Raw genomic sequence first — 26,734 nt, 5'->3', positions numbered from 1 at the left:
GAGTCATAAAATTGTCATGCTTGGGAGGAGACTTAGACATCACCCAGGAAAGGCAAGGGAAGGGGGTATATAGTGAAAGTAAAATGGACCGATGAAGGGCTGCAGTACAGCCTGCAACACTCCCAAGTGCCACTACAGCCTGATCAAAATGGAATTGGGAAGTATTTCCCAAAATAAAGAACAGTATAATAGAGTTGTTGTTAATAAAGAACAATAAAAGAGTTCTCCTCCTTCGCCTTCTCCTTTTCCTTCTTTTCCTTCTTCTCCTTCTCCTCCTCCTCCTTCTTCTCCTCCTCCTCCTCCCCCTCCTCCTCCCCCCTTCCACTCCTTCTCCTGTCATTCAGTCATGTCCAATTCTTTGTGACCTTGTGGACCATAGCACGACAGACCCTTCAGACCTGAGGGGCTCATCTTCTTATGTCCTACCTTTTAGCATTTTAATACTGTCCATTGGGTTTTCTTGGCAAAGATACTGGATCAGTCTGTCATTTCCCTCTCCAGTGGACCCCCTCTTGTCAGAACTCTCTGCTATGACCTGTCCGTTTTGGGTAACCCTGTCCAGTGTAGCTCACAGTTTCATTAAGCTATGTAAGCCCCTCCACCACGACAAGGCAGGGAGGGGATCCAGGAGGGGATGAGAGAACATTGGTAATGTCAATATGAACATAGATAATGTTAATATAAGGCAGCTAGGTGGCATGTGGGCTAAAGCTCTGGGCCTAGAGTCAGGAAGACCTGAGTTCAAATGTGACCTCAGACACTACCTGTGTGACCTTGGGCAAGTCATTTAACCCTGTTTGCCTCAGTTGCCTTATTTGTAAAATGAGCTGGAGAAGAAAATAGCAAACCACTCCAGTATCTTTGACAAGAAAATCCCAAATGGGGTCACAAAGAGTCAGACACAACTGAAACAGCTAAACAGTAAGAGTGTTAATATGTGGTTCTTTAAGTAAACATGTAGCCCATAGGGATCCTCATACATGGTTCGGTGGTCCCCTCTCTATTAGAGTTTGACAGCACTGCACTGGATGACAAACCATGACTTCAGAGGACTAAGGAGTCTAACTCCGGTCAGAGAGGTAGCAGACTACGGGGGCATAGCATGGCATACATTGTCAGACACAGCAAAAGGGCCGCCACTTTTTGTTTTGTTTTGTTTCGTTTAATTGGACTTCTTTGTGTTATAAAGGCATCATAGTAAGGAATATAAAGCACTGATATAAATGTGAGCCTTGAATATTATTACCCCTTGTCACACAGGGAGCGGTTGGCAAGTTGTCATTCACTTGCTTTTCAATTGTCTCCAATTCTTCGTGACCCCCTTTGGAGTTTTCTTGGCTGAGACACCGGAATGGTTTGCCATCTCCTTTTCCATCTCATTTTACAGATGAGGAAACTGAGGCAAACAGACTTAAGTGACTGGACCAGGGTCACACAGCTAGTAGGCGTCTGAGGCGATGAGTCTTCCTGATTCCAGGTCCGGTGCTCTGTCTACTGCACCCCCTAGCTGCCCCACAGTTGGCAAGGCTGGATGTCAAATCCAGCGCTCCTAACCCCAATCCAGCGCTCATTCCACCCTGCCGCCCTGTTTATTAGCACTGCAGGGATATTGGAGAGGCAAACTCTTAGAGAGCTCTGCTTTGGATCTGGTCGAGAATTGGCCGGCCCAACATCTGCCCCAATTTCACGCAAGCCATAGCAGCAGCGGCAGCAGCAACAGTGGGGGCAGCAGCATTTATACAGCATTTTAAGGTTTGCTAACCACTTTACATGTTTACATTCTTTGATCTTCACAGGTGTTATTATTATAAGCACTTTTCTGACGAGGAAATTGAGGCCAACCGAATTTAAATAACTACAAAAAAATAATATTGATAGTTATGATAGCTACAACAGTGCATTGAGGTTTGCAAATCACTATTCATATATATATATATATATACATACATATATACACACACGCATTTATGTGTGTCTGAATGTATATATGTGCATTGTTTGTCTCTATTCTCTGGGTCTCTATCTCTATGTATCTTTATCTCTGTTTCCTCATGTATAAAATACAGATAATAGCATCTACTATCCAGGATCATTGTGAGGACCAAAGGAGATATTATATATATAATATACTGTACTATATACTATAATATACTATATATACACATATGTGCATTTATTTTATTAATTCACCAATAAATATGAAAACTAAAATATCTCTCCTTTTATATTTCAAATTCATTTAACACATACACTTTTAAAATAAATTATATATGCATCCATATACATATATATGTATATGTATATACAATTTCCTTTGGTCCTCACAAGAATCCTGGGTGGTAGGTGCTGTTACCCACATTTTACATGTGAGAAGACAGAAACAGAGAAACACAGACAGAAAAAAAAAAACACAGAAAGAGATATGGAGACACAAACAGAAACAGAGATACAGAAACAGACTGAGCGACAGAGACAGAGAGAAAAAGAAACAGACAGACAGGGACTGAGGTTTGGGTCAGCTTACTTTACTGAGGCCATACGGGACCTCACTAAACACATGAAGATTTGGCCTCAGCTGGCCCTAGAGCTCTTTGGGCACGGATTACAAGGGCCCTGCCAGTATTTTTTCAGCCCACCAGCCTTTGATGTATAGAAGACCTCTCCTATGAGGTGTGATTTGGGCTGGGTCAGTGTGAAGCATGCCCCCAAGCCCCTTTGATATCAGTGGGGCCCACAGCATTCCTTAAAATGCAGGAAGCTGGGGCTTGGAACTAGCTGGAAACAGGATAGGGCTGTTAGTTTCTATTGTGGTAGTGAAAATCTTGGGGGATTTAGAGTTGGAGGAACTCAGTTCAAATGCTAATTCTGCTACTTACCGTGTGACCTTGGTCACTGAATCTCTTTGGGACTCAGTTTGTCATCTGTAAAATGGGAAGGGAGTCCCACCAGGTTGCTGCCAATGTTCCCCCAGCTCTATAGCTATGATCCATTATGGTTTATGAACTGTTATCGTTTAATACATATTTCTAGTCTTAAGTTTCTTGTAACCATCAGTCCCTTGAAATTAGAACCCTAGCAATGACTAGTTGGTCCACAGGACTAATAATACTCTTCATTTTACAGATAAGGAAACTGAGGCCAAAAAAGACTAAGTGACTTGTCCAAGGTCACACAGATAGGTAGCAAAGCCAGAGTCTAAAGCCAGGTTCTCTGATTCCAAATCCAACACTCTAATATCCTACCTCTCTGTCTCCCCCTATCCACACCACCAAAAGAAATCAAAACCTCTGAACTAGAGGATCTCCAGACCTCCCCAGAAATGCCTTCCCCAAGTAGCGATGCAATGGAAAAGAGTGTGAGAAGAGTATCTCTGTCTTTTGAGAAACAAGAGCATTTAGTCTCATTGTGAGCTCTTGTCCCTTTCAACATGAACCCAGTCAAATCTGGCCTCTGGAACGCTTACCCCAGTGGACACATTTGCCTGTTCTCTCCCTTCTGAAAACGAAATGAATGTAACTGTTATGCCCTCTTCCTCCCAAGTTGGCAGGAACTCTGAGAGCTAAATTTCCATCCCAGCTGTCATAATTGACTCATTTCAGGTGCCTAGGAGATTCTGCTCCCTTTAGACGGACCCTGTTCTGTTTTCTCCAGGACTTGCTGCTCTGGGTTTCATTGCTAAGCAGCTTCCAAGTCTTCCCGGAAGAAGACAGGGCATAAATCTTAAACAAATTAACTAATCTTGCGGGGGTGGAGGATGGAGCAGTAGGGAACAACTTGGTGAGTTCTATAACCCTGATCCCTCAGAGCCTCATTCCTCGGCAACAGGGTGAAGGTAAATACCCGTGTGGCTAAAAACAGTTGTTCTCCTGGAGAGACCTCGGGGACCATAACTAGACCCTAGAACCCTCCTTCCTACAAATGGTGCTAGTTAGTGCTGCCATGGGAACCTGATATCTTTCTATTTTAACCTCACATTTGTTTTCTGCAATATTTCCAAAACACCTTCACATACATGATACAATATGCCTCACTTGATCATCACACTAACCCCAAATCCTCTAATATCCCACCTCTCCATCTCCTCCTACTCAACCTAGACCACCAAAAGAAATCAAAACCTCTGAACTATAGGATCTCCGAACCTCCCCAGAAATGCCTTCCCTGAGTAGGTCCCATAAAAACTTAGGAGCGGTCAGGTTTGATGACTTTCCCAAGGTTAGAGCATTCAGGTACTAGGACCCAGATCCTCTGATTCATAGGTTTCATCCTGAATTAGCGACTGCCTAGAAGTCATGGGCATGGCAGGGCAGGAAAAGATGGAGAGAGAGAGAGAGGGAGAGAGACAGAGAGAGAGAGAGAGAGAGAGAGAGAGAGAGAGAGAGAGAAAAGAGAGGAAGCCAGATTGGGATCAGTTGGTTTTTATTATGATGATGCCATAGAAGACCTCACTTAAAGGCAGGAGGGTTTGGCCTTCTCTGGCCCTGGAGTCTCTGGTTCTACTTGAAGGCCAGGAGGTCTCTGCCTCCCCAGAGTGAACCGGCCACAGGGTTCCCCCTCCTAAAGAGTCAGCGTTTGGGGCCCTCTATCCCTCGGTCTCTTGCTTCCCATTGTGGGAGGTGACGAGCTTATCGCCCTCTGACAAGTCCTGGATTCCACATTGTCTCTTGTCTTTTCCATCCTAGATAGCGGGTGAGGCTGCCAGGATGGATGGAGTTAGGGGATGGAGATGCCGAATCCCCCCATCTGCTTTGGCTGTGTCCTTGGAGAGTGGGAGCCATCACTCTGACGTTTTGCTCTTATTTTTCTGCTTCCAAATCTTGGATATACGGGACTTGGGCTTCTTCTTCTCTGCTCCATCCTTCTGGAGGTCTACAAGGAAGAGAGGGGAAACAGAGTTCAGTTCTCGGCCAGCCAGACCCTCACCTACCCAGAGCACAAATACACAAAGTAGGCAGCTGAGTATATGCCCATTTCACAGATATGAGTCCAATACGCTCAAAACTGAGGGCTAAAGGGACACCAAGGTCATAAAGATAGTAGAGCTAAGATGTGAACCTGAGTCGTCTGGTCCCAGATCTAGTATTCCTTGCCTTAAGTTTTCCAGCCTGTAAACCTTGGCTCACACCATTCCCTCCAACTCCTTTCTCATCTGTAAAATGGGATAATAACAGCACCCACCTCCCAAAATTGTTCTGAGAATGAAAGGGGACAAGAATTAGAAAGCACTTAGTGCAGTGTCTGGTACATAGCAAGCACTATATAAATGTTGCTATTTTTTTAGGACTCAGTCAGGGTTAAGTGACTTGCCCAGGGTCACACAACTAGTAAGGGCTATTAATTATTAATTTTAAATTATCCAAATCCTTAAAGCCTGGTTGTTTTTTTAAATCTTCTTCCAGAAGGTCTTTTCCCTGACTATCCCAATTCTTTATCTATCTCTCTCCATAACAGCTGCCTGATCCACACATTCAGGCTTTGTTATACCCTGCCCAACGTGACTGGTTTTCTTTTCATGTTAGACTAGTTTTACCCCCTTCACTATAAAGCAACGTGAGGGCTAGGACTTTTAACTTTTATTTGTCTGTATTTCCCCATGGGGCCTAACAGGGCCTTGAAAACATAATGCCAAAGTCAACATTAGCTCATTTGACATGACTCTCTACCTTGTCCTCCTGGATTCTTTCCTCTCAAGGTTTACATGACACTGCTCTCTCCTGGTTGTACTCTTACCTTTCTGACCATTTCTTCTTTTTCAGGTTCCTCTGATGGCCCATCATTCATTTCACTCTCCCCAACCTTCAGTGCTCCCCAAATTTCTGTCCTAGATCCCCTTCTCTTCTCCCTCTACAGTCTTTATTGGTGACCTCATCAGCATCCATGGGTTGAACTCTCACGTCTATGCAGAGGTCTCCCAAATCCATATATCCAGCCCCAGTCTCTTCCCTGAGTTTCAGTCTCACATCACAAACCACACATTGGACATTTCAAATTGGGTGTCCTGGAGACACTGTATTTCACTGCATAATTGTCACCACCACATAACTGTTGCACCCTGGCTTTTTTTTTTCAATCCAAAAATTAGTTTATAATCTTTCATCACATAATTGTCACATGGTATCATTCTGTTAGTTAAGCTGCTTAAAAAGGTAAACAGAGCAGCAACGTATTCACCAGTGGCATATGGATTCGCATTTATCTCTCACGCATTGCGAGCCACTAGCCTAGAATTCTCAGCCCACATGCATTGTTAGTATTCAATTTTAATGTATATTCACAAGTATTCTGTACATCCTAATCTTGCACCAAAAACAGTTTAGTAATAAATGATTTTTAAGTAACAGGACACAATTTTTTAAAGCTTCACATAATGGTCACATCCTACTTTTTTGCAAAAAAATTTGGCATAAAATCTTCGATGATTATGCAGTTTAACTCAACATATCAGAAACAACTCTGCATCATCTTCTGCATGGAGTCTTTCCTGGTCCCCCTCAACCATGGGTACCCTCTCTCCCAAACTACCTTATATACGTTTGTAGTTATTCATTTGTGTTCTACATATGTTTATATGTATTTGTTGTCTCCTCCATTAGATGTAAGGTCCTAGAGGGTAGAGATTGTTTCATTCTTTGTACTTGTATCCCCAGTACCTGGTACAGTGCCCTCATGTTCAGTCCAGTTGTTTTTCAGTCATGTCCAACTCTTCCTGACCCCATGTGGGGTTTTCTCAGCAGAGATACTGGAGTCGTTTGCCATTTCTTTCTCCAGTTCAATTTACAGATGAGGAAACTGAGGCAAACAGGGTTAAGTGACTTGCCCAGTCACATGGCTAGTAAGTTTCTGAGGTCAGATTTGAACTCAGGAAGATGAGTCTTTCTGACTCCAGGCCCAGTGCCCTATCCAACGTGCCACCTAGCTGCTCTTCTAATGAAATTAGGAGGGCTTTGTGACCCACAAAGAGTTTGTGAATTCAATACAGTAATAGATTTGAAAGTGATAAAGAGAAGTAACTGTTTTTGAAAGATATCCTAATTCAGACCAGGAATGTACAAACAGAAATAGCTGCTACGATCTCCTGATAATAAGATCGTTACTGATAGAACTCTAAATTATTTTGTTACAATTACTAGAATGCTGAATTCAATCTGGGGCTACAGAATCTAAAGAAGAATATGGAGTAGGTGTTTAATAAGTGCTTGATGGTTGACCGATTTGCTGATTAACTGATTTGATTTTCTCGGTGGTCACAGGGCTGTATCAGCAAAGCTAAAGTCAATTGGGATGCAAATTTTGACTGGTTAGCTTCCCTCTGCTTCTGGGCCTTCACTGGCCCACAGCCCTAATCTGAGCAAATGGTCCATCAAGTAAACCAGGGAAGAGTGTGAAGCCAAAATGGTGGCCTATGGCTGAACCAACATGGCGGATCAAGGGAAAGGCACAGCCAACACCCTAGTGCCTTTGATTTCCTTCCTTCCTATTTTCTCCAACAGGTTGTTCTTACCAATCCCTCTCCCTCTCTCTTCTGTCTCCTTTCCTGCTGTCTACCAACATGGCCAAGTCTGCCTCCAAACTTAAAAAACCCTCACTAGAGCCTACCATGACCATAAGCTACCATTCTATAACTCTTCCCGTAAAATTTCTTGGAAAAAGCATCTACCCTAAGGGCCTCCACCTTCTCTTCTTACTCTCTTCTAAACCCTCTGATAGCTGATTTCCATCCTCATCATTCAACTGAAACTGCTTTCTGCAAAGTTATCAATGATCTCCTAATTGCCAGATCTAACAGTCTCTTCTCTAGCTTAACCCTTCTCCTGCACTCAACACTCTTGTTCTCACTCTATTCATGGATACTTTCCCCTCTCCGTGTTATATCATGACTCTGTTCTCTGTTGGCTGTCTCCTCTCATCTGACTGTTCCTTCTCAGTCTCTTTCACTAGGTCTTCATCTATGTCATGCCTACTAACCATGGGGGTCCCCCAGTGTTCCATCCTGGGCCTTCCTCTCTTTTCTCGTTAAGCTCTCTTACTTGCTGATCTCATCAGCTCCCATGGGGTCACTTTCCATCTCTATGCAGATAATTCCTAGATCTATTTATCCATCCCTGGTTTCCATTTTGACCTCTAGAACTACATCACTAACTGTCCATTGGTCATTTCAAACTAATTGTCCCATAGGCATCTCAAACTCAACATGTACAAAACTGAACTCGTTATTTTTCCTTCAAAACCCTCCCCCCTTATGAACTTGCTTATTACTGTCAAGAGGACCAGCATCCCATCAGTCCCCCTGATTCTCAACCTTGGTGTCATCTTCAACTCCTCTCTTACCCCACAAATCCAATCAGTCACCAATTTCTTTCTTCTCAACATCTCTCACATGTGTGCCCTTCTTACCACTCATACAGACACCACCCTGGGTCAGCCTCTCATCGACTCTTGCTTAGACTACTGCAATAGCCTTTTAACTGGGTCTCTCCACCTCAAGTTTCTCTCTATTCCAGCCCTTCCTCCACTCAGCGGCCAGAGCAATTTCCCTAAAGTGTAGGTTGACCATGTCATCCCCCTCCTCAATAAACTCTCCCAGCAATCAGTTAGCTGCTGGATCAATTATTAAATGCTTTGTTTCAGGTTGTTGACAACCTGGTCCTTTCCTACTTTTCCAATCTTCTTCTATTTTACTTCCCTCTGCACTATCCACCACACAGCCAAAATAGTCTTCTTGCCGTTTCTCAGATATGACATTCTATCTCTTTTCCAGATCTTTGCATTGGCCTAGAATGCCTAGAATGTTCTCTCCCAACTTTAGACTCTTGGAATCCTTGGTTTCCTTTAAGACTCAGCCCAAGTACCACCTCCTCCAGGCCATTCCTAATACCCCCTAATACTCCTCTAAGGCTTCATTCCATCTACTCAGTATTTCTCTCATACGTTGGTGTACACATGTAGTTTTCCTCATTAGAATGTAAACTCCTTGAGGGTGGGGGCTGTTTTTGCTTTTTTAAGTGCTTGCTGATTGAATGATTGACAAGAGATTTTTCTTGGACAAGGAAGTGGCATCAGACATTCCAATTTCATCAACACTTCCATGGTTCTCCTTGACTAACTTATCCAACCTGATGACTGCTTCAGACTTCGTTTCTTCCCACCCCCTAATCTGAAGTGGCATTCTTAGTGGATTTTAAAATGGCCTCTGATTCACTCCCTCAGATCATAGTTTGGTCCTCCCTGCTAACTCCAATCTTTTCCCAAGAGGGATCTACCCTCAGGCCCTGCTTCCTTCATAAAGGTCAGATGATCTTAAGCATATATAGCTCACCTAGTTTCTGGATCATGTCCTGGATCACCTGGTCCTCCTCCTGCTCCCTGAAAAGAGAAAGGAATGAGTTTACAAGGGCAGGTAAATGTCAATAGACAGGTCCCTACAACATCCCCATGTCTGGACATGGCTCTGACACCCAGATGCCCTCTATAAGACTCCACTATGACCAGGTAAGTGACCAGTCATATGCCCCTGCCCAGCCCACTGGACATTTGAGGCAGGAAGATGCCAGCTCTAGCCTTGGCATCCACAACTACTGGGAGCAGCCCTGGGCTGGGTGATTAGAACTGGTTAACTATACTTGTCAGTTTTACAAAGATAAAAGGAAATTAAACCAAAACAAACAGGAAACACACACATAAAAACCCCTCCAACAATGCATTTACTGGCAGAAGAAACTAGCAACTCACAAATGACCCCCTTGGCCATTCTAAGAGAGGTCGGGGGCCAAGTGGTGCATTTTCCTCACAGTTAGTACAAATCGGCTGATGTATTAGCTGACTATGTTTTTAAAGGAGTCTATGGAGAAATATTAAAACCAGAAGAAAAAAATCTCGCCGAATTAACCTCTCACCCCAGATTCCCCCCTCCCCTTTCCCAGGAGACAGGGAAGTAGAATCCAGCAAAAACAGGGCTTCCTCTCTTAGACATGGAGAGCCCTTCCTCATATCAGAGAGGGGGAGGGAGGGGTGGCAGGGGGAGGCGGACCTTGGGAAGGGGCTGAGAACAAGGAGATGATGATTTCCTGTCCACATACTTCCCTACCCCCACCCCAGACTGGCCTGGCTACTTCTGACAAGTAGTTTTTCTCAATCCCTTTCCCATGGCCTGTCAATGGGTCTGGTTCTGCCATTGTCCCAGTTACCAAGGCTAGAAGCCTGGGAGTCTATCAATGTGGTTCCTCCCCGCCCCTCACAGCCAATCAGTCACAAAGTTCTATCCTTTTGTTCTTTTTCAGCATCTGTCAGCTGCATCCCTTCCCCCCATTATTTGCAATTTGCTCCTGGCCCTCACTTCCCTGTACCTGCATTATTCCTACAATAGCCTTCAGACTGGCTTGCTGCTTTTAGTCCACATCACACATTGTGATCATCAGTTCATCTTCTCTAGCTTCCTTGATGTCACTCACCAGCTCAAAAGCATGCAAAGGCTCCCTATCACCCTTCAATTCACTTCAGCACCGTCTATTTGCATAATCTGGTCTAGATATCTATAACTATAGACACATACACACTTGATATGGGCAAGCTTTAAAGATTGCTCATTCCCCTGCATGTCATAATGTGTTCTGAGGAAAACAAGGTTAAACATCTTCACTTCTTACATCAAGCTTTGTTACCATGGGTAAGTCATTTAACCTCTCCACCTCAGTTTCCTCATCTGTATAACGGGAATACTGAACGTAGTATTTGCTTCATAGGGATTTTAAGGATCGGATGAAATAATGTAGATAAACGAGGGGTGGCATGAAGTAGTGGAAAGACCACCAACAACTTCAAACAGCACTTGTGATATTCGGGAAGAACTGTGTTCAAATCCAACCTCAGGTACTTACTAGCCGTGAGAGCCAGCATATGTCACTTAACCATCTACCCCAGTTTCCTCAACTAGAAAGTGGATCGTCCAAGTCTCCTCTCTTTTGTTTCTACCCCCCTCCCCTTGGCCACATCCTAACCTGATCCGATCCTCATCCAGACAGTCCACGATGTCACTGCGATCATTCACCGTGTTCACATACTGCTCCAGAAGCTCCTGCTCCCTTTTCTTCTCCTTTAGTGTCTTCATTGACTCTGTAGGTTTAAAAACAGCAATGGCCCAGCCTGCCCTGCCTACTCTGTGTTTCCTAAGGTGAGTAAGCCAGCCCTTATCAAGCGGTTAGTCCCTCCTTCTCCTGCAGGTGGCAGCATCTCTTCTTCTGTCTGATGGTAGCATGGATGCCAGGTAACTGGGAGTCCATGACAAAACAGCCTTCCAAAGCCACAGAATCCTATAATCTTAAGAGCTGGAAGGGACCCCAAAGGCCAGCTAATTCAACCTCTATTGCTGGAAAGATTAAGACCTCTTGACTCGGGAGCTGAGGGTATTTTAAATGCTTTCAGCTAAGTAACAGAGACCTCAGAATGGTGTGGAGGGAAGCACTCAGGATGAGCTTCATCAATTTGGGCTCAGTTTCTTTATCTATAAAACAAGGGGTCTTCAAGGTTCCATCTGGCTTTAAATCTTGCGATCTAGCTGCTAAGGTGAGAAGACTCCAGAGACCATGAGCAGGAGCTGGGTAGCCTAGAGAAGATGTGAGGGTGATAGCATTTCCAGGGCTACCATAGGGAAAAGGGATCAGACTTGTTCTGCTCCTCAAAAATAGAACTAGTAGCAATGAGTAGAGGTTGTTTAGAGACAGACTTAGGCTTGATAGAAGGAAGAACTTTCTAAAATTTAGAGCTATCCAAATTGGAATGTGCCACACTTAGAGGTACTGGGTTTTCCCTTCCTGAAGGTTTCAGGCAGACCCTAGATAACCGCTTCTCCCTGGACTCTGGACGCTGCTCTCTTGTTCAGATGATTGGGGATTAGACAGCCTTTGGGGTCCCTTCTAACTCTCACAGGGGTGGGGAACCTGTGATCTCAAGGACACTTGGATTCAGTAAAAGGGCCACACTTGAGGACCTAGAGGGCCACATGTTTGGATTATGTCAAAGGGCCGCACTTGAGGACCCAGAGGGCCACACGTGGCCTCAAGGCCATAGATTCCCCACTCCTGCATCTAAGATATTTTGCTTCTTCAATTCCATTCCAACTGTGATATTCTCTGATTCTATAAATTCGACATTGTTTTTTAAAATTTTTTTAAAGCATTGCAATCTTGTTTTTAAGTCACCTTCACTTCTAGATACCCCTCCTCCCTCAACTACTGAGAGAACCATGCCTTGTAACAAAAAAAAAAGAGAGATAAAGAGAGTTCAGCAAAACTAACCAGCACTTCAACTGATCTGATAGCATGCACATTATTTCACACCACTATGATTCTAAGAGGATCCCTCCAGCAATGATTTCGGGATTTCACAGCAGGAGGTTTCTCTACATGGGGTACAGGAAGGCTAAAAAGCCTGGTCATCTACTTACCTGGTTTTTCCAACAAGCGGCGAAGTTCACCAGCAATATCAAACTGTATCTCCTCCAGACGCTGCTCCTTGGCCCTGGGAAAATCCAACAAAGAAGCAGGTTCCATAACTGAGCTCAGAGTGACCTGGGCCTTACCCTTCCCACCCATCTCAGAGTTAAGGTCATCAGGAAATGCTGTTCTCTTACTATTTAAAAACATCTTCCCCAACAACAGCCCAGCTCTGCCCCTCTCTTTCAGGAGGAGGTCCCCTGCTCAATCTCCGACCCCAAGGGCATGGGGGTACAAGCAGAGGGTTATGTGCCCTCCTTCCAGCTCACATCAGTCATGGGGTGGAGGTGAGGGGCAGGGGGCTAAGGATTCAAGTGACACTCACTTGTACATCAGCTCCGACTCCTGCCTCAACAGCAGCTGCTTCTCGTGAATGAGTTTGAACCATTCTACCATGAGGGCATCTTCAGAGTCATCTAGACAACAAGAAGGGAGCATAGGTAGTCTTAGACCAACATAGTCTGGTGCCAAAGGTGACCAGGAAGGACCCCACTGGGAATTAGGTTCAGGTGAGGCACTCAATGTTTCCACTGTCCCCTGTCCACCTTTGGCTCAAACAGGGAGAATGTCAATGAAGACTGCTCTTCTGTACACCTAACTAAAACCAGATATCTAAACCTCTGGGTTTTAGGGTCCCTGCCTTGGCATAGTTCACAGGTAATGCACCATAGACCTCCCAGCCAAAGCAGCTTCTTCTAACCCATCTTGTCTAGTGGTCCTTTAAAGCTTCTGAGCAGTGGAAGCCCCTCCCTTTGCCCAAACCTTTCTTTCCCTCAAGGGAAAGAACCAGAGCGGCACGGGAAGATGGAACCTGAGATACAGATTGCCAGAAAGTGAAGCAGGGGACACATTTCAAGGTCCAAGGCTAGGGTGGGGAGAGGGAATCAGGGAGACCAAACAAGGGTGCCTAGAGTATCAAACGTTGGCTCCCAAACCACAAAGAGTAATACCAAATAGAGTTAGGTGAGAAATTAGAAACCAAAGCCTGGATCACAAGTCAGAACAAGGGTAACTCAGAGGCGGTATGGATCAGAATGCCAGGTCAGTGGTTGGCCCGATATTGAAAAGCTGGGCTTCCCTTCTTGCTACTCTTCGTAGGAAGAGTGACTAGGTCAGTCTGCCTCCCAGCAGGTGGGAGTGGTTAGCAGGTAGCTCCACCCAAGGAAACACACCTGGCAGCAGCCCATCCTTGACCCCACCAACCCTATTCCACTCTCTTCCCACTGGAGCTTGGAGCCCTCCTGCTGACTTACCTCCCTCAGCTTCCCTAAGCTTTTTCTCTAGGTCTATGCCTTTCAGTTCTAAAAAGTCCAGCTCTCTCTCAATGTCCTGAATCTTCTTCTGGATCTCTTCCTCTGACATATAGTCAGGGTGGAGCTAAGAGGCAGAAACAGAGAGGAGGAAGGTGATTACAAGGAAAGGTGGCATAGCGTAACCAGACTTGGAGTCAGGAAGAACTTGGTTCAAATCCTGCCTCCGACCCTTGCCATCTGCATGAGCCAGGGTAAATCACTTAATCTCTCTAAGCCTCAGTTTAGGTTGGACTTGATAGCCTATAAAGTTCTCTCCAGCTCTAAATCTATGATCCTATGACCATGGCTCTGCCCCCACCTCCACCCCCCAAATAACCATTCATCTCCTAAATAATACAAAGTGTGGAGGGGATTCAATTTAATTTACCACACCTTTATAAGTACCTACTATGTGCCCTCCCCTCATTCCCAATGTGAAAAAAAAATAATGCCAAGCCCAGTCCTTTCCCTACAGCCATAGTTCCTTCCATTTGCCCCTTCATGATCCTCCTTCCTCCCTGCCCCATCCCTTCCCCCAACCCCCAACCCCCAACCAAGAATTCTCCTGTTAATTACTTCTCTTTCCAAACATACCTTGACTGGAGATTTCACCTCCTTGTTTGGTGAGGTGGAGAAGCTTGGTGGATTGCTGGGCCTTTCTGAAAAGGAAGCAAAACCCACCAAAACCTTCAACAAAGTGAGACTTGCTCTCTATCACTCCATCTCCCGACGTCAAGTATTTCCATAACTGTCCCCCATGCCTGGAATTCTCTCCCTCCTTATCTCTGGCTTCCTTCAACTCCCAGAGAAAATCCTCCAAAATTCACAGGGTTCAAATAGCCCCCTGGTAGCCTGGGTCACATTCATTCCTCTCCCCGCTTCCCTTAACCAGTTATTTACTCAACCAACCCCTCAGGCCCTGACTGCAATTTCTAATGTTCTTTGTATAGGGTCTGAGCCCTCTCAGTGAGCAAATAGGACCACAAAGATACCCTATGAGAATGTCACAAGGTTTCCATGCCTACAAACATTAAATGACTCATGAAACTTTCCATTAATCTTTGGGTTATTTCCCTTGGGGAAAAACCAAAGGGTTAAGGGGGAGAAGAAAGGAAAAGCATTAGGAAGATTGAGGAAGGGGAATGGAAGGAGGAAGAGGCTTGGACCCCCACTACAGGCAGGGAAAACCTCAAGCTGACCTGGCTTGTGGAGCCGACTGGGCTTCTCTGGAGGGATGGACTCTTCCTGCTTCTCCTCAGCCTTCATCCAGTTGTCAGAAACATCCAGGTTGGAGGGTATCAAGAGTTTCTTCCGGCCTGCTGGTAAAGCAGTTGAAGCTACATAGAGAAGGAAGAGACAGACAGACAGGGAGTGATGAAGGCCAGGTGGATTTCTAGTTCTATTTGGGGCCATATCATCCTCAGCCCTGATTTCCAAAGCAAATCTTAATCCACAGGATTAAATGCATACTGGAATTCATCTTCCTTTATTCCTCAACCACACAGATTTTTGAGTAGTTCTAATCACCAACCACCCCAAACCTAAATCACAGACCCCTAGGAGTGGAGTTGAGAAGAACTCTGAACCCCAAGATTTAGGGTTTGTTGGACTGGATAGTATCTTTTTCAGTAGTGGGGATGGGTTTGCATTTAACCGTCCATACTCTCACCTAGTCTCCATACCCCTAACTAAGTAAAGCAGCAGGCAGCATGAGAACTTTGCTGTAAAAATCAGTCATGAGAACGGAGTTTGGATCTTGGCTCTGACAACCTGTGCGACCCCAGTCAAGTCCCTTAATCTCTCTAGTCCTCATTTTCTTCATCCGCAAAATAAAGAAGTTGACCTTAGATGGTCTCCAAGGTCCCTCCCAGGTCTAGATCAGTGATCCAAGGACCCTAGGAATATATAAACAGTCAGGAAGATTAAACTGGGGCCAAAGCACCTAAGCCAGTGCTCAAAGCTGGGAAGGAGAGAGGCTGGTGAGGAGGAAGGCAAGCTAAAATGAATGAATGAGTGCATAAAAGAAATGAGCAAATAAATAAATGGGCAAATAATTAAACAAGCAAATGAATAATTAAATAGATAAATAAGTGAATCAATGAATGAATGAATGAATGGACAGATAAAATAATAGCAGCTTAGATTGCTGAATCACTTTATAGTTTAAAAATTACTTTCACAACAACTCTTATTATTCCTAATTAGCAGAAAAGGACACAAAGACTCAATGTTAGAGCTGGAATGGACCCCCTCCTTTTACAGATGAGGAAGAGGAGGCTCAGAGACTTGCCGGTAAGTGGAGGAACTCGGATTTGATCCCGGGTCTTCCTGATTCCAATAATAATGATAGTAATAGCTAACACTTATATAGCCCTTACTATGTGCCAGGCTCTGGGCTTTATAATTGTTATCTCGTTTGATCCTTACAACAACCCTGGGAGGTAGGGGCTATTACTATCCCCATGTTACAGATGAGGAAATGGAGGTAAATAGAGGTTTGCCCAAGGTCTCACAGCTCATATCTGAGGCTGGATTTGAACTCAGGTCTTCCTGCCTCATGCCTGGTGCTTTATCCGCTGGGACTCAGGTCCCAACATTCCATCCCCAATGACACATTACCTCTAACATGAAATGACTTGCCGGATCACACAACTATGTTGGAGCTGTCGCTCAAATCCAGGCAGCTTACTCCAAGGTAAGCATTCTCTCCACTGTACCATGCTGCTGCCTCTCAGGGAACAAAGAATGTTCTCATGTTTGAGAAGCAGAGCTAAGGGAAAGGAAGACTGCCACAAAATCCGTGGCAGCTCTCCAAAATCAACCTCTTTATTCAGTCATTTCAGTTGTGTCTGACTCTCCATGACCCCATTTTGGTGTTTTCTTGGCAAAGATACTGGAACAGTTTGCCATTTCCTTCTCCAGCTCATTTGACAGGGGAAGAAACTGAGGTACACAGGGTTAAGTGACTTGCCCAGGGTCACACAGCTAGTAAGTGTCTGAGGCCAGATTTGAACTCAGAAAGATGAGGCCCAGCACTCTATCTACTATGGCACCACCTAGCTGCCTAGAAGAAAGGAAGACTGCCATACAACCTGTTACAGTTCCCAAAAGGCAGCCTCTACTACCCAAATACTAAGGCTCATCTTCTACTGGGAAGTCAACCCAACCACTCTAAATGTTTCTCCTGTGCCTCAATTTAGGATCATCCTGTATTGAGTTTTTTTTCTCAAGTCATCAAAGCCAAGGCCTGAAAGCCCAATCTAAAAAAAATCAGTGATATCTCTAAAAAGAAAACTAACGGGGGAAAGGACGTGAGGAAAAGAGGCAAAGCAGAAATATCAGCCCCAGCCAGGAGCCTCCCACACTTTTCTGCACGGCTTCATTAAGGAAGGTTTCAAATAAAAAGTATACCACTTTAAGAAGTATACGTGCACACACATAAGAACACACAGAGAAACACAGCACATAAGAATTTAGGCATTGAAAAACATGCACACACAAAGAAGCACACAGTACACACAGATACACACATGCAAACATGTACACATTGAAGTACGCACACATGTAAGGATTCAAAGACATAGAAATGAATGAATGAATTGAAAAAGCATAGAAAAATACATGTGGAGGACTGGAACTACAAAATGACTGCATTACTTTTTAAAAAAAAATTATCTGCTCAAACATTTTCATAGCAGCATTATATATAATTTCAAAAACCAAAAGAAAATAAAATTAGAAACAATTCAAATGTCTAGAAAGAGGGGAAAAGTCCAATAAATTGTGGTATATTAATATAATGGAATATTGTAATACAATTAAGATGAGAAAGTATGAGATATCAGAGGATTGGGAAAAGACATCAGTGAAATAATACAAAGTGGAAAAACACTAAATTCCATTCCAAAAGAATGAAATTTATCATAACTAGGATTGGAAAATAAAAGGTACAGAGGAAAAGGGGCTAGCTTCCACATCCTACAACCTGGGTTCACAGCCTCTACTTACTGACCGAGGGAAAATCACTTTACCTCCCCGGCCTTCATTTCCCAATCTGTAAAATGAGGGGGTTGGACTAGAAATAGCCTCAGAGGTCTATAGCAGCTCTAAATCTATGCTCCCATGAAAAAATGAATGAGAATGAATGGACAAAGAATCTTGCTGGCTGAGGAACTAGCAAAGCCTTATGATACGTGATGTACCTAAATTAATTTAAATGTAAATAGTTATTAAGCAAGTTGCTTGGATCATACAGGATGTCCTAAAAGTCTTAGTGTGATCGTAAGCTATTAAAACTATTTAGGCTATTAAAATTGCACTAAGATTTTTGGGACACCCTGGATAAACAAAAGTAGCTAAGCAGCCCAGTGGGGCCTGGAATCAGGAAGATTCATCTTCCCTAGTTCAAATCCAGCCTCAGACACTTACTAGCTGTATGACCCTGGGCAAGTTACTTCACCCTGTTTGCCTCAGTTTCCTCGTCTGTAAAATGAGCTAGAGAAAGAAATGGCAAACCATTCCATTATCTTTGCCAAGAAAACCCAAATGGGGTCACGAAGAGTTGGACACAACTGAAAACAACTAAATAACAAGAAAATGTAGACAAAGAAACTTATTTAATAATTTTTTTTTACATTCAAATTAATTAATTTAAGATTTAATGGCTTAAAACTGCACTAAGATTTTTAGGACACCTTGGATTATTGCTTAATGTTAAGATTCTAATAAATTATTTTTAAGTAGCCATTGTTGAATGTTAATTCCTATTTCACTATTTTCATGAAAATATTTATTTTATTTATTCAGATTCTAAAAACCGCACATGGAAAGACTCCATGTCTCCAATACACACATATGACACACACAAAAAAACCTCACCCACATACAGCAATGAAAACACATTCACCAACATTAGAAGACAGAAAAAATACTCTAATGAAGGAGTATACACCCACTTACACACACACACACACACACACACACACACACACAAAAACAGCTCTTATTCCTTCTAGAAAACACCTTTTCCCTTTAGTCACGCTTGAGTTTTTCAAAATTAAGAAATAACCTAAGACTCCTGTAACATAAGCTGTTACCCACAAGCCAGGACCCGCCTCAGCCCTCAGGGCTTCCTCCGACCCCCCCACACTAGACAGAATTGCACACAAACCCGGAAAAAAACCAACTTAAGGAAAGGCCTGAGTCAAACAGGGCCCTGTAAGGGAATGCCTGGGGCCAGAGACTTTTCTCCACACCAGATCATTTCAAGTACTATTTATTCGCCAGTGGTCCTTGGTTATACCCCCTTGCCATTGAGTTATTACAGAAAGAAGGCACTTAACGAATCCTTGCTGAGCTATACAACCTGGAGGTTTTTACAAGTGAAGGGATGGGTTTGCCCTGAGCCATACATACCTTCTCACCCAGTCCCCCTACCCCGCCCCCCACCCAGGGATGGGTGACAGAGCTTTGTGAGATACTCGGTTAAGGTTCTGGTTCTAAGTCCATACAACCAAGTATGACCTTGGACATGTCACTTAACCCTGCGGGCCTCAGTTTACTCATCTGTGAAATGTAGGCATTGAACAACATGGTCTTTAAGGCTCCTTTTAGCCCTAAATCTAGTGATCTTTAGAGCCAATTTCTTAATGGTTGAAAAGTACCTCTCCTTCTCCAGTCCTTTCCCTACCAAACTACCTTGCATTTAAATAATAATAATAGTTAACCGTTATATATACAGTTATCTCATTTGATCCTCACAATAAACTGGGGAGGTAGGTACTATTATTAGCCCCATTTTACACATGAGGAAAATGAGGCAAACAGGGTTGCATGACTTGCCCAGGGTCACACAGTTAGTAAATGTCTGAGGCCATATCTGAATTCAGGTCTTCCTGACTCCAGGCCATTGCCACCTAGCTGGAAGGGTTCTGTAAACCAGGCAATGGGGATGAAAAACTGATTCTGAGCAAGGAAGCGAATATGCCTTTAGCAGAGCAGGGATCATTGGCAGGGTCAACAGCAAGCGCTGGCCCAAACTACTGGAGGAGAAGGCAAAAGAAATAGCATCCTTCGACACGGCCCTCCAGAAGATGCTGGATCCTGGACCCCAGCTATGACGGACTAAATGCTAATACCTAGGATTGCCAAAGCCCGTCCTGGCCCAGCCATGGCTGGGGGGAAGGTGGTACTTGTTGGGATGATAGCCGTTCTTTCCCCCTCTAATTAAAGGGAAAATCACAAGAAACCACCTCCTATTCTTTCTAGAAAACACCTTTTCCCTTTAGTCACGCTTGAGTTTTTCAAAATTAAGTAATAGCCTAAGATTCCTGTAACATAAGCTGCTACCCACAAGCCAGGGCCGGCCTCAGCTCTCAGGGCTTCCTCCGACCTCCCCCACACTAGGTAGAATAGCACACAAGCCCTGATAATACTTACCTACGGGGCCAGGGACTGGACCCTGGCTATTATTGGGAAAGGTGCTGGCTGAAGCAGGGGTTCTGTCCTTCAGGGCCGGGCTCAGGGTGATCCGTACACCCACGGAGGAATTTTCCAAAGGCTTTTTGGGAACAGCCGGCTCCTTGGTCTCTATGAGAGCTGCCCTTTGCTTTGTCTCTGGAAGCCTGATAGGATGAGATGAGATGAGAGTAGGAAAGAAGGGACGTATGTTCCCCTATCTTCTCCCATGATTCTCATTCTGTCTCTGTTTCTTTCTCTCGGTCCCTCTGCCTCTCACATACATGTGTGTGAGCACATGTGCACACACACGAGCATGCGCACACACACACGAGCATGCACACACACACACACACACACACACACACACACATACACATACACACGCACACGCGCACAGCACTGACCCTCCCACTTACCCAGGAATACACCTCCCTTTTCAATAGACCCATTTCCCAAACCACTATGTGCAAATTAAAATGTTCTAATTCGATTTTGCTGCAAATGCACCACAAACCTGCTGCTTAAAGTGTAGGAGAAGAATTCTGGGTCAAGTGGAGAATTGATCTTTAACATGAATAATCATCCCCTGATTCATTTGCTTTGTAAGTCTAGAACTTTGTATCATGTACTAGGTATCCCCAAAGTGGAGCTCTCCTGAAGCAGCCACAATGATGACTATTAATATTCATAGAGTACTTTGAGCACTTGCAGAGCTCAAGTACGTTTACAAACCGTGTAACATTTGCTACATACGTGTATATAATGTGTAATATTGTAATGTAACGTGTAATAATATAAAATATGTATATAATAACACATACATAGACACACACACATTTTTAGCCCATTTTAGCCTTACTACAACCCTAGGAGGTAGGGGCTATTATTACCCCATTTTACAGGAGGAAACTGAGGCTGAAAGTGAAGTGACTTGCCTGGGTCCCACAGCTAAGAAGTTCCTGAGTCTTCCTGACTCCAGGTTCCCATACCCCAACCACATTGCCACCTAGGGGACACGTTGACTCCCCCCGCCCCTGGTGCTATCAGGTCTGTTCTTTACCCAAAGGAAAAGAATCTTGTTCTGCGTCCTAGAGCTGTGTTTTTCCCCCTCTACTCATTCTCCTTTTTCACACACACACACACACACACACACACACACACACACACACACACACAGACCTCCCTATGCTGGGCCTACTGAGCCTTTCCTGTGGATTTCTATGCTAAGCCTTCCCCCAGCAAAAACATACACCTTATAGACCTCCAAGCCCTTTGTCTGTTCAGCTCAGGTATGCACATACAAGTATACAAAGATAAGGTATGGGTACGTAGACACAAACACATATGCAGGTAAATGCAGCTACGCAGAGGCAAAGACGGGCAAACATATGTGTGTACATAAGTACATAGACAGGTGCACAGTCAACCTCCGGGTGTGCGTCTTACACATAGTAGGTACTGAATAAATTGTGTATACGCATGTATTGTGCACATCCGATCACGTTATAAATGTGCCTGCCTACGTATATGCACATTACAATTTGTACCTGTGTGTCAGACAAGTAAATCAAGATGCATAAACATGTGTCCCACTATGTACAGTAACTTTGCATGGATGGAATTACAGGCCATAGGTATGCACATGCTGGACACATGGATGCCCTCCCATTTTCATAAAATACAAATGAGCACATTTGTATGCACTCATGCATTGGTAAACACGTGTCGCTCACTCATATACGTGTGCAGACATTCATGCATACAAAGGTACCCTATGTATAGACAGGAGCAGAGCTTTGTCTTTTATCACTTTGTCACAGGGTACTTTGGAGTTTCTGTCCCTGGCACTTAGTAGGCTCATAACAGGTCACTGAGTTACTCACTTGTCCACTAAAGATGTTTTCTCCACGGGCTTTAGTTTGGATCGCCAACCTGCAGGACCTTCTAGCTGGTTTTCAGTAGAGCTGGCAGCCTGACCTAGGAGCAAGAACACCAAATGAAAACACCTGGAAGGGCTGAGTACTAGGCCCCCCCACCCCCCCGGGCCCTACTATGGAAAGGGATTTTCACTCAGGACTCAGAACCCAACAGTAGCCGCTCAGGACCAGCCCAGCTCCGCTTTACAGAATTCGAGATGGACAAAGTTGCCATCCTGGGCCTGCTCCCTTCTCTGCAAACTGAGAGGCTGCTCTAGAAGGCCCCTCTGATTTCTAACATCCTGTGATTCTCTGGAAATGCCTTGCTCTCCCTGGTAAAGAGAAGCAAAGAAAATAATATTAATAACTAATATTTATACAGAACTTACTATGCACCAGACGCTGTGCTTCATAATTATTATCTAATTGGACCCTCACAAGCCCCCCAGCAGATGGCGCTGTTCTTATTCCTACTTTACAGATAAGGAAATCGAGGCAAACACAGGTTAAGTGACTTGCCCAGGGTCACAGGGCTAAGAAGTGTCTGAAGCCAAATTTGAACTCCAGGCCCAGCACTGCACCAAATCCAAAGATGCTGTGTACCCAATAAACCCTCTCATCTTACAGCTAAAGAAACCGAGGCATAGGGACTTGACACTTACTAGCTGTGTGACCTTGGGCAAGTCACTTAACCCCAATTGCTCTGCCTTGCCCCCTACAAAAATAAAAAAATTTTAAAAAATAAAAAATAGCTAGCATCATACTATTTTCACCTTTTTTGTTTTTTCTTTCTTATGGCCTTTCCTTCTTGTCCTGACTCTTCTTTCACAACATGACTAATGTGGAAATAGGTACATGTATAACCTATATCGGACTGCTTGCAGTCTTGGGAAGGGAGGGAGGGAGAAAAAAATTTGGAACTCAAAATCTTATAAAAGTGAATGCAGAAAACTATCTTTACATACAATTGGAAAAAATGGAAATAGGGAAAAAAATTGCTAGCATTTATATGGGCTGTCCCAAAAATCTTAGTAAAGCTTTCAACTGTGCTAAAAATTTGTGGGAAGCCCCATACAACTCTTCAGGGTTTGCCAGGTCCTTTATACAGATCAGCAGAGCAATAGCTAATGGTGGCATGTCATGGATCATGACAGGCCAGTGGGGAAGATATTCAGTGGGAAAAGGGGTCCTTCCAGGAGTCCTTCAAATCGCACCACGTAGGTGACCAGCTAAACCCCATTCACTGCGTCACTCATCTGCCAACTTGACTCCCCACTAAAGTCATCTGTGCGAAGGCAGGATGGGAGGTTTATAGAGCACTCCGCTTTGTGCCCCCAGCTGGTCAAATACCATTCTGAGCACACCTCAGTCAGTCTGTCAATTACCATTTATTAAGTGTCTGCTAAGTGCCAGGGGCCATGCTAAGAACAAAGGATTTAAAAATAAAATTTTTAAAAAAGGCAAAAGAAGTCCCTTCTCTAAAGGAGCTCACAGTTAGCCTATGCTAACTTAGTAAGTTGAGAAGGAAATAAATTCCGGATTTTGCTGACTCTGGTATAATAATGTAGAGAAAGGGGATAGTGGGAAGTAGTCTAACACTACAACACAATGAAAACATACCGTCAGAAAGGAAATGAGGTTAGTCTGAGTTGTTTTTGATGAATAGTCCACAATGACTCATCTCTACCTGGATGTGCTACCACTACCTCCAATTCAGCAGATCCAAAACTAAAATCATCTTTTTCTGAGGCAGCAGATAGAGTGCAGGACTTGGTGCCAGGAAGATCTGAGTTCAAATCCTACCCTGGACTCTTACTAGTTGTGTGACCCTGGGCATCAGTTCCCTCATTTGTTAAGTGAGAATAATAGTAGCGCCTACCTCTCAGAGTTATTGTGGGGACCAGATGAAACACCATTTGTGAAAACGTTTTGCTGACCTTAAAGAAATGCAAGCTGTAATAATAACCATTGCCATTATAACTTTCTCTCCCTACTTCCTAATTTCATTAACATTTACACTCTCATCCTCGAGCCATCTGACTTTTCACTCCTTATCACTCATCATGTCCAAACAGCAGTCCAGGCTTGTTGACAACCTCTTCAACATCGATTACATCAGCCCCCTCCTCTCAGCTCTCACTACTGCCATCACAGTTCAGGTCCTCATCCAAAGGACAATAGGCACTGCCTCTTCACCGGTCTCTCTATCACCAGGCTGGACCCCTCTCCAATACATCCCCTTTAGACTGATAACTGAGTAATCTTCCCCATGCACAGATCATCAGATCATAAATTAAGAGATGAATGGGACCTTAGAAGCCAATGAGTCCAACTTTTCCATGAGCAAGAGAAGGAGATTGAAGCCCAGAAAAGTTAATTACTTTGTTCAGGTTCCCACAGGTAATAAAGTAGCAGAGTCAGCCAAATCCAGTAGGGTTCCCACTGCCCCATGATTTGGCTCAGAGGGACTTAAGTGGCTTATTACCCATGTTAACATATCTAGGGTCAGAGCCAGGAGTAAGTGTCCTGAATCCAAGTCCAACACTGTTTCCATTCTGTGGAAAACCTATCTTCTGGACTGTCTGTCCTTCACACATGGCACTGGATCTCTCATCTCCGTGTTTTTGCACTGGCCAGCCCTGCTTCCTGTAAATCTCTACCTCAAAGAATCCTTTACTTCCTTCAAAATATACCATTGATATGAAGCCTTTCCTGATCCCCCTCACCCCCTACCACTAGTAAACTCTTTCCCTAATTACTTTGTAGTTGTTGTCCAGTCATTTCAGTTGTGTCTGACTCTTCGTGACCCCATTTGGGGTTTTCTTGGCAGAGATACTGGAGTGATTTGCCATTTCCTTCTCCAGCTCATTTTACAAATAAGGAAACTGAGTCAAACAGGGTTAAGTGACTTGCCCAGGGTCACACAGCTAACAAGTGTCTGAGGTTGGATTTGAACTCAGAAAGATGAATCTTTCCACTGATTCTGCATATGTTTGTACATGAACATGTTATGTCCCCTGATGGCGTAGTAGATCCTGGAGAGCAGAGACTGTTCCATTTTTTTTTCTTTGTATTTCTAGCAACTGACACATAGTAGGTGCTTAAGAAGTACCTGTTTATTGACTGACCAATTGATTGATTGATCTTGGGCAAAACCAGCTGTTATGTTCTGTGTAGATCATTAAAAGGAAGGTGAGGCTTGTGGGTGTGGCTGGCTAGCCCCTGGACATATTCCATGTGGGCCCAGAGGCTTTGCTGTTTGCACTTCTGTTGGCACAGCCAGAGGAGTGGTGGTGGGTGTGTCCCTGTGGTGGGGGCAGTATTTGTTCATCATGCCTATGCTGCCTTCCTTCAGGGAGATGGTCCCTCTTCACTCAAGGTACAGGGCTGTGGCCCAGGACCAGTGAAAGCCGTGCCCCAGAAGAACATTCTCTGAATCACCCCTGTGCCTTTAGGGACTGCTTGTACCAGCAAGAGTGGGACTCTGACAATCAGAAATTAAGGGACTCTGCGGTAATATTTCAAAACACAAGAATAAAGGGAGCCAAATAATATTGTGAGAGAATAATACTTCAGAGCAACCTAACAAAAGAGGGAGGGGAGGGCAGACAGGGGAGCCTCACCGTGTGCCACTGAGGTGTCTGGCTTCTGTCTGGTACTTATGAGCTCATTGCCCCGACGAGAGAAGGCGGGGCTCTTCCTTGCTGTTTGGGGTGATGCTGGTGCAGAAACCTTGCTCTGGGATGAGAGCTCCGTCACTAGGCCAGGGCGGGATGATGCAGGCTCTGGCTTTGTCTTGGGGGTCCCTCTCGGCCCTTCAGTTTTGGGATCTGGTGTCAGAGCATAGGAAGGGGTAGGAGATGACCTGGTGGAAGCAATAAGGCATGGAGGGAGTCACAGGAAAGGTCTCTGGGACCCTGCCAGGTCCTTCTCTCAAAGCTTTTCATTGTTAGTCAGTCCTCAAGGATCCACACTCATGGAAGGAAGCAGAGACAATGAAATCACAAATCAAAGACTTAGGCTGGTTCTCTGTTGTTATGGGGAGGAGTTTTGATGTGGTTCAACTGATTACTTTGCCAATTATAATAGGGTAAGTTGATTCATTCATTTGGGTCTGCACCCCTCAGCACACACCAACTGATGGTTTCAGGCAGAGGCTCAGAAACAGGCTGGGGGGCAAGCAGGGAGAAGCCAACCTGGGGTTAAAAATATACCATGATAATCCACATATGGCAAATCCACATGCAAATAACCAAGAGCTGGCTGCAACTGAGGGTATGTTTATTGAGCATCCACACGGATGAATGAATGAACTTTTAAAGCTTTGTTTGAGTTACTATTTGTACTTAATAAAAATTGTATTTCTAAAAAAAAAAAAAAAAAAAAAAAAAAAAACATATACACACACAGATACACCACCTGCAAGGATGGCCAAGCCTGTCGGAAAGTAAGATCGGAGGTGCCCTGGGGATAACACCCCTTGGGGGTCTAAATAGTCCAGGCTTTAGGAGGTGGGAGAATAAAATAGGAACCAAACATATCTTAGACTTCTCAAGCTGGATATTGGTCTGTTGTTTCT

At 44.2% G+C, this 26,734-nt stretch overlaps 1 protein-coding gene across 1 annotated transcript in view; it reads right to left on the bottom strand.

Moving 5' to 3' along the window:
- Window positions 1-4,402: 4,402 nt before the first annotated feature.
- Window positions 4,403-26,734, bottom strand: part of MICALL2 (MICAL like 2) — a 61,446-nt gene continuing 39,114 nt past the window's right edge. The window contains exons 7-17 of the mRNA XM_036741322.1: window positions 25,779-26,020; window positions 22,123-22,216; window positions 20,219-20,403; window positions 14,980-15,117; window positions 14,375-14,439; window positions 13,742-13,865; window positions 12,814-12,904; window positions 12,440-12,513; window positions 10,995-11,109; window positions 9,317-9,363; window positions 4,403-4,869 (exon numbers count right to left, since the gene is read on the bottom strand). Coding sequence (XP_036597217.1) covers window positions 4,778-4,869; window positions 9,317-9,363; window positions 10,995-11,109; window positions 12,440-12,513; window positions 12,814-12,904; window positions 13,742-13,865; window positions 14,375-14,439; window positions 14,980-15,117; window positions 20,219-20,403; window positions 22,123-22,216; window positions 25,779-26,020 — 1,267 coding nt within the window. The 3' untranslated portion in view covers window positions 4,403-4,777. The remainder of the gene's footprint in view (window positions 4,870-9,316; window positions 9,364-10,994; window positions 11,110-12,439; window positions 12,514-12,813; window positions 12,905-13,741; window positions 13,866-14,374; window positions 14,440-14,979; window positions 15,118-20,218; window positions 20,404-22,122; window positions 22,217-25,778; window positions 26,021-26,734) is intronic.

The sequence above is a fragment of the Trichosurus vulpecula genome, chromosome 1, assembly GCF_011100635.1.
Source record: "Trichosurus vulpecula isolate mTriVul1 chromosome 1, mTriVul1.pri, whole genome shotgun sequence".
NCBI lineage: Eukaryota > Metazoa > Chordata > Mammalia > Diprotodontia > Phalangeridae > Trichosurus > Trichosurus vulpecula.
Note: the sequence above shows the minus strand (reverse complement) of the source record. Positions and strands in the feature narration are given on the sequence as shown.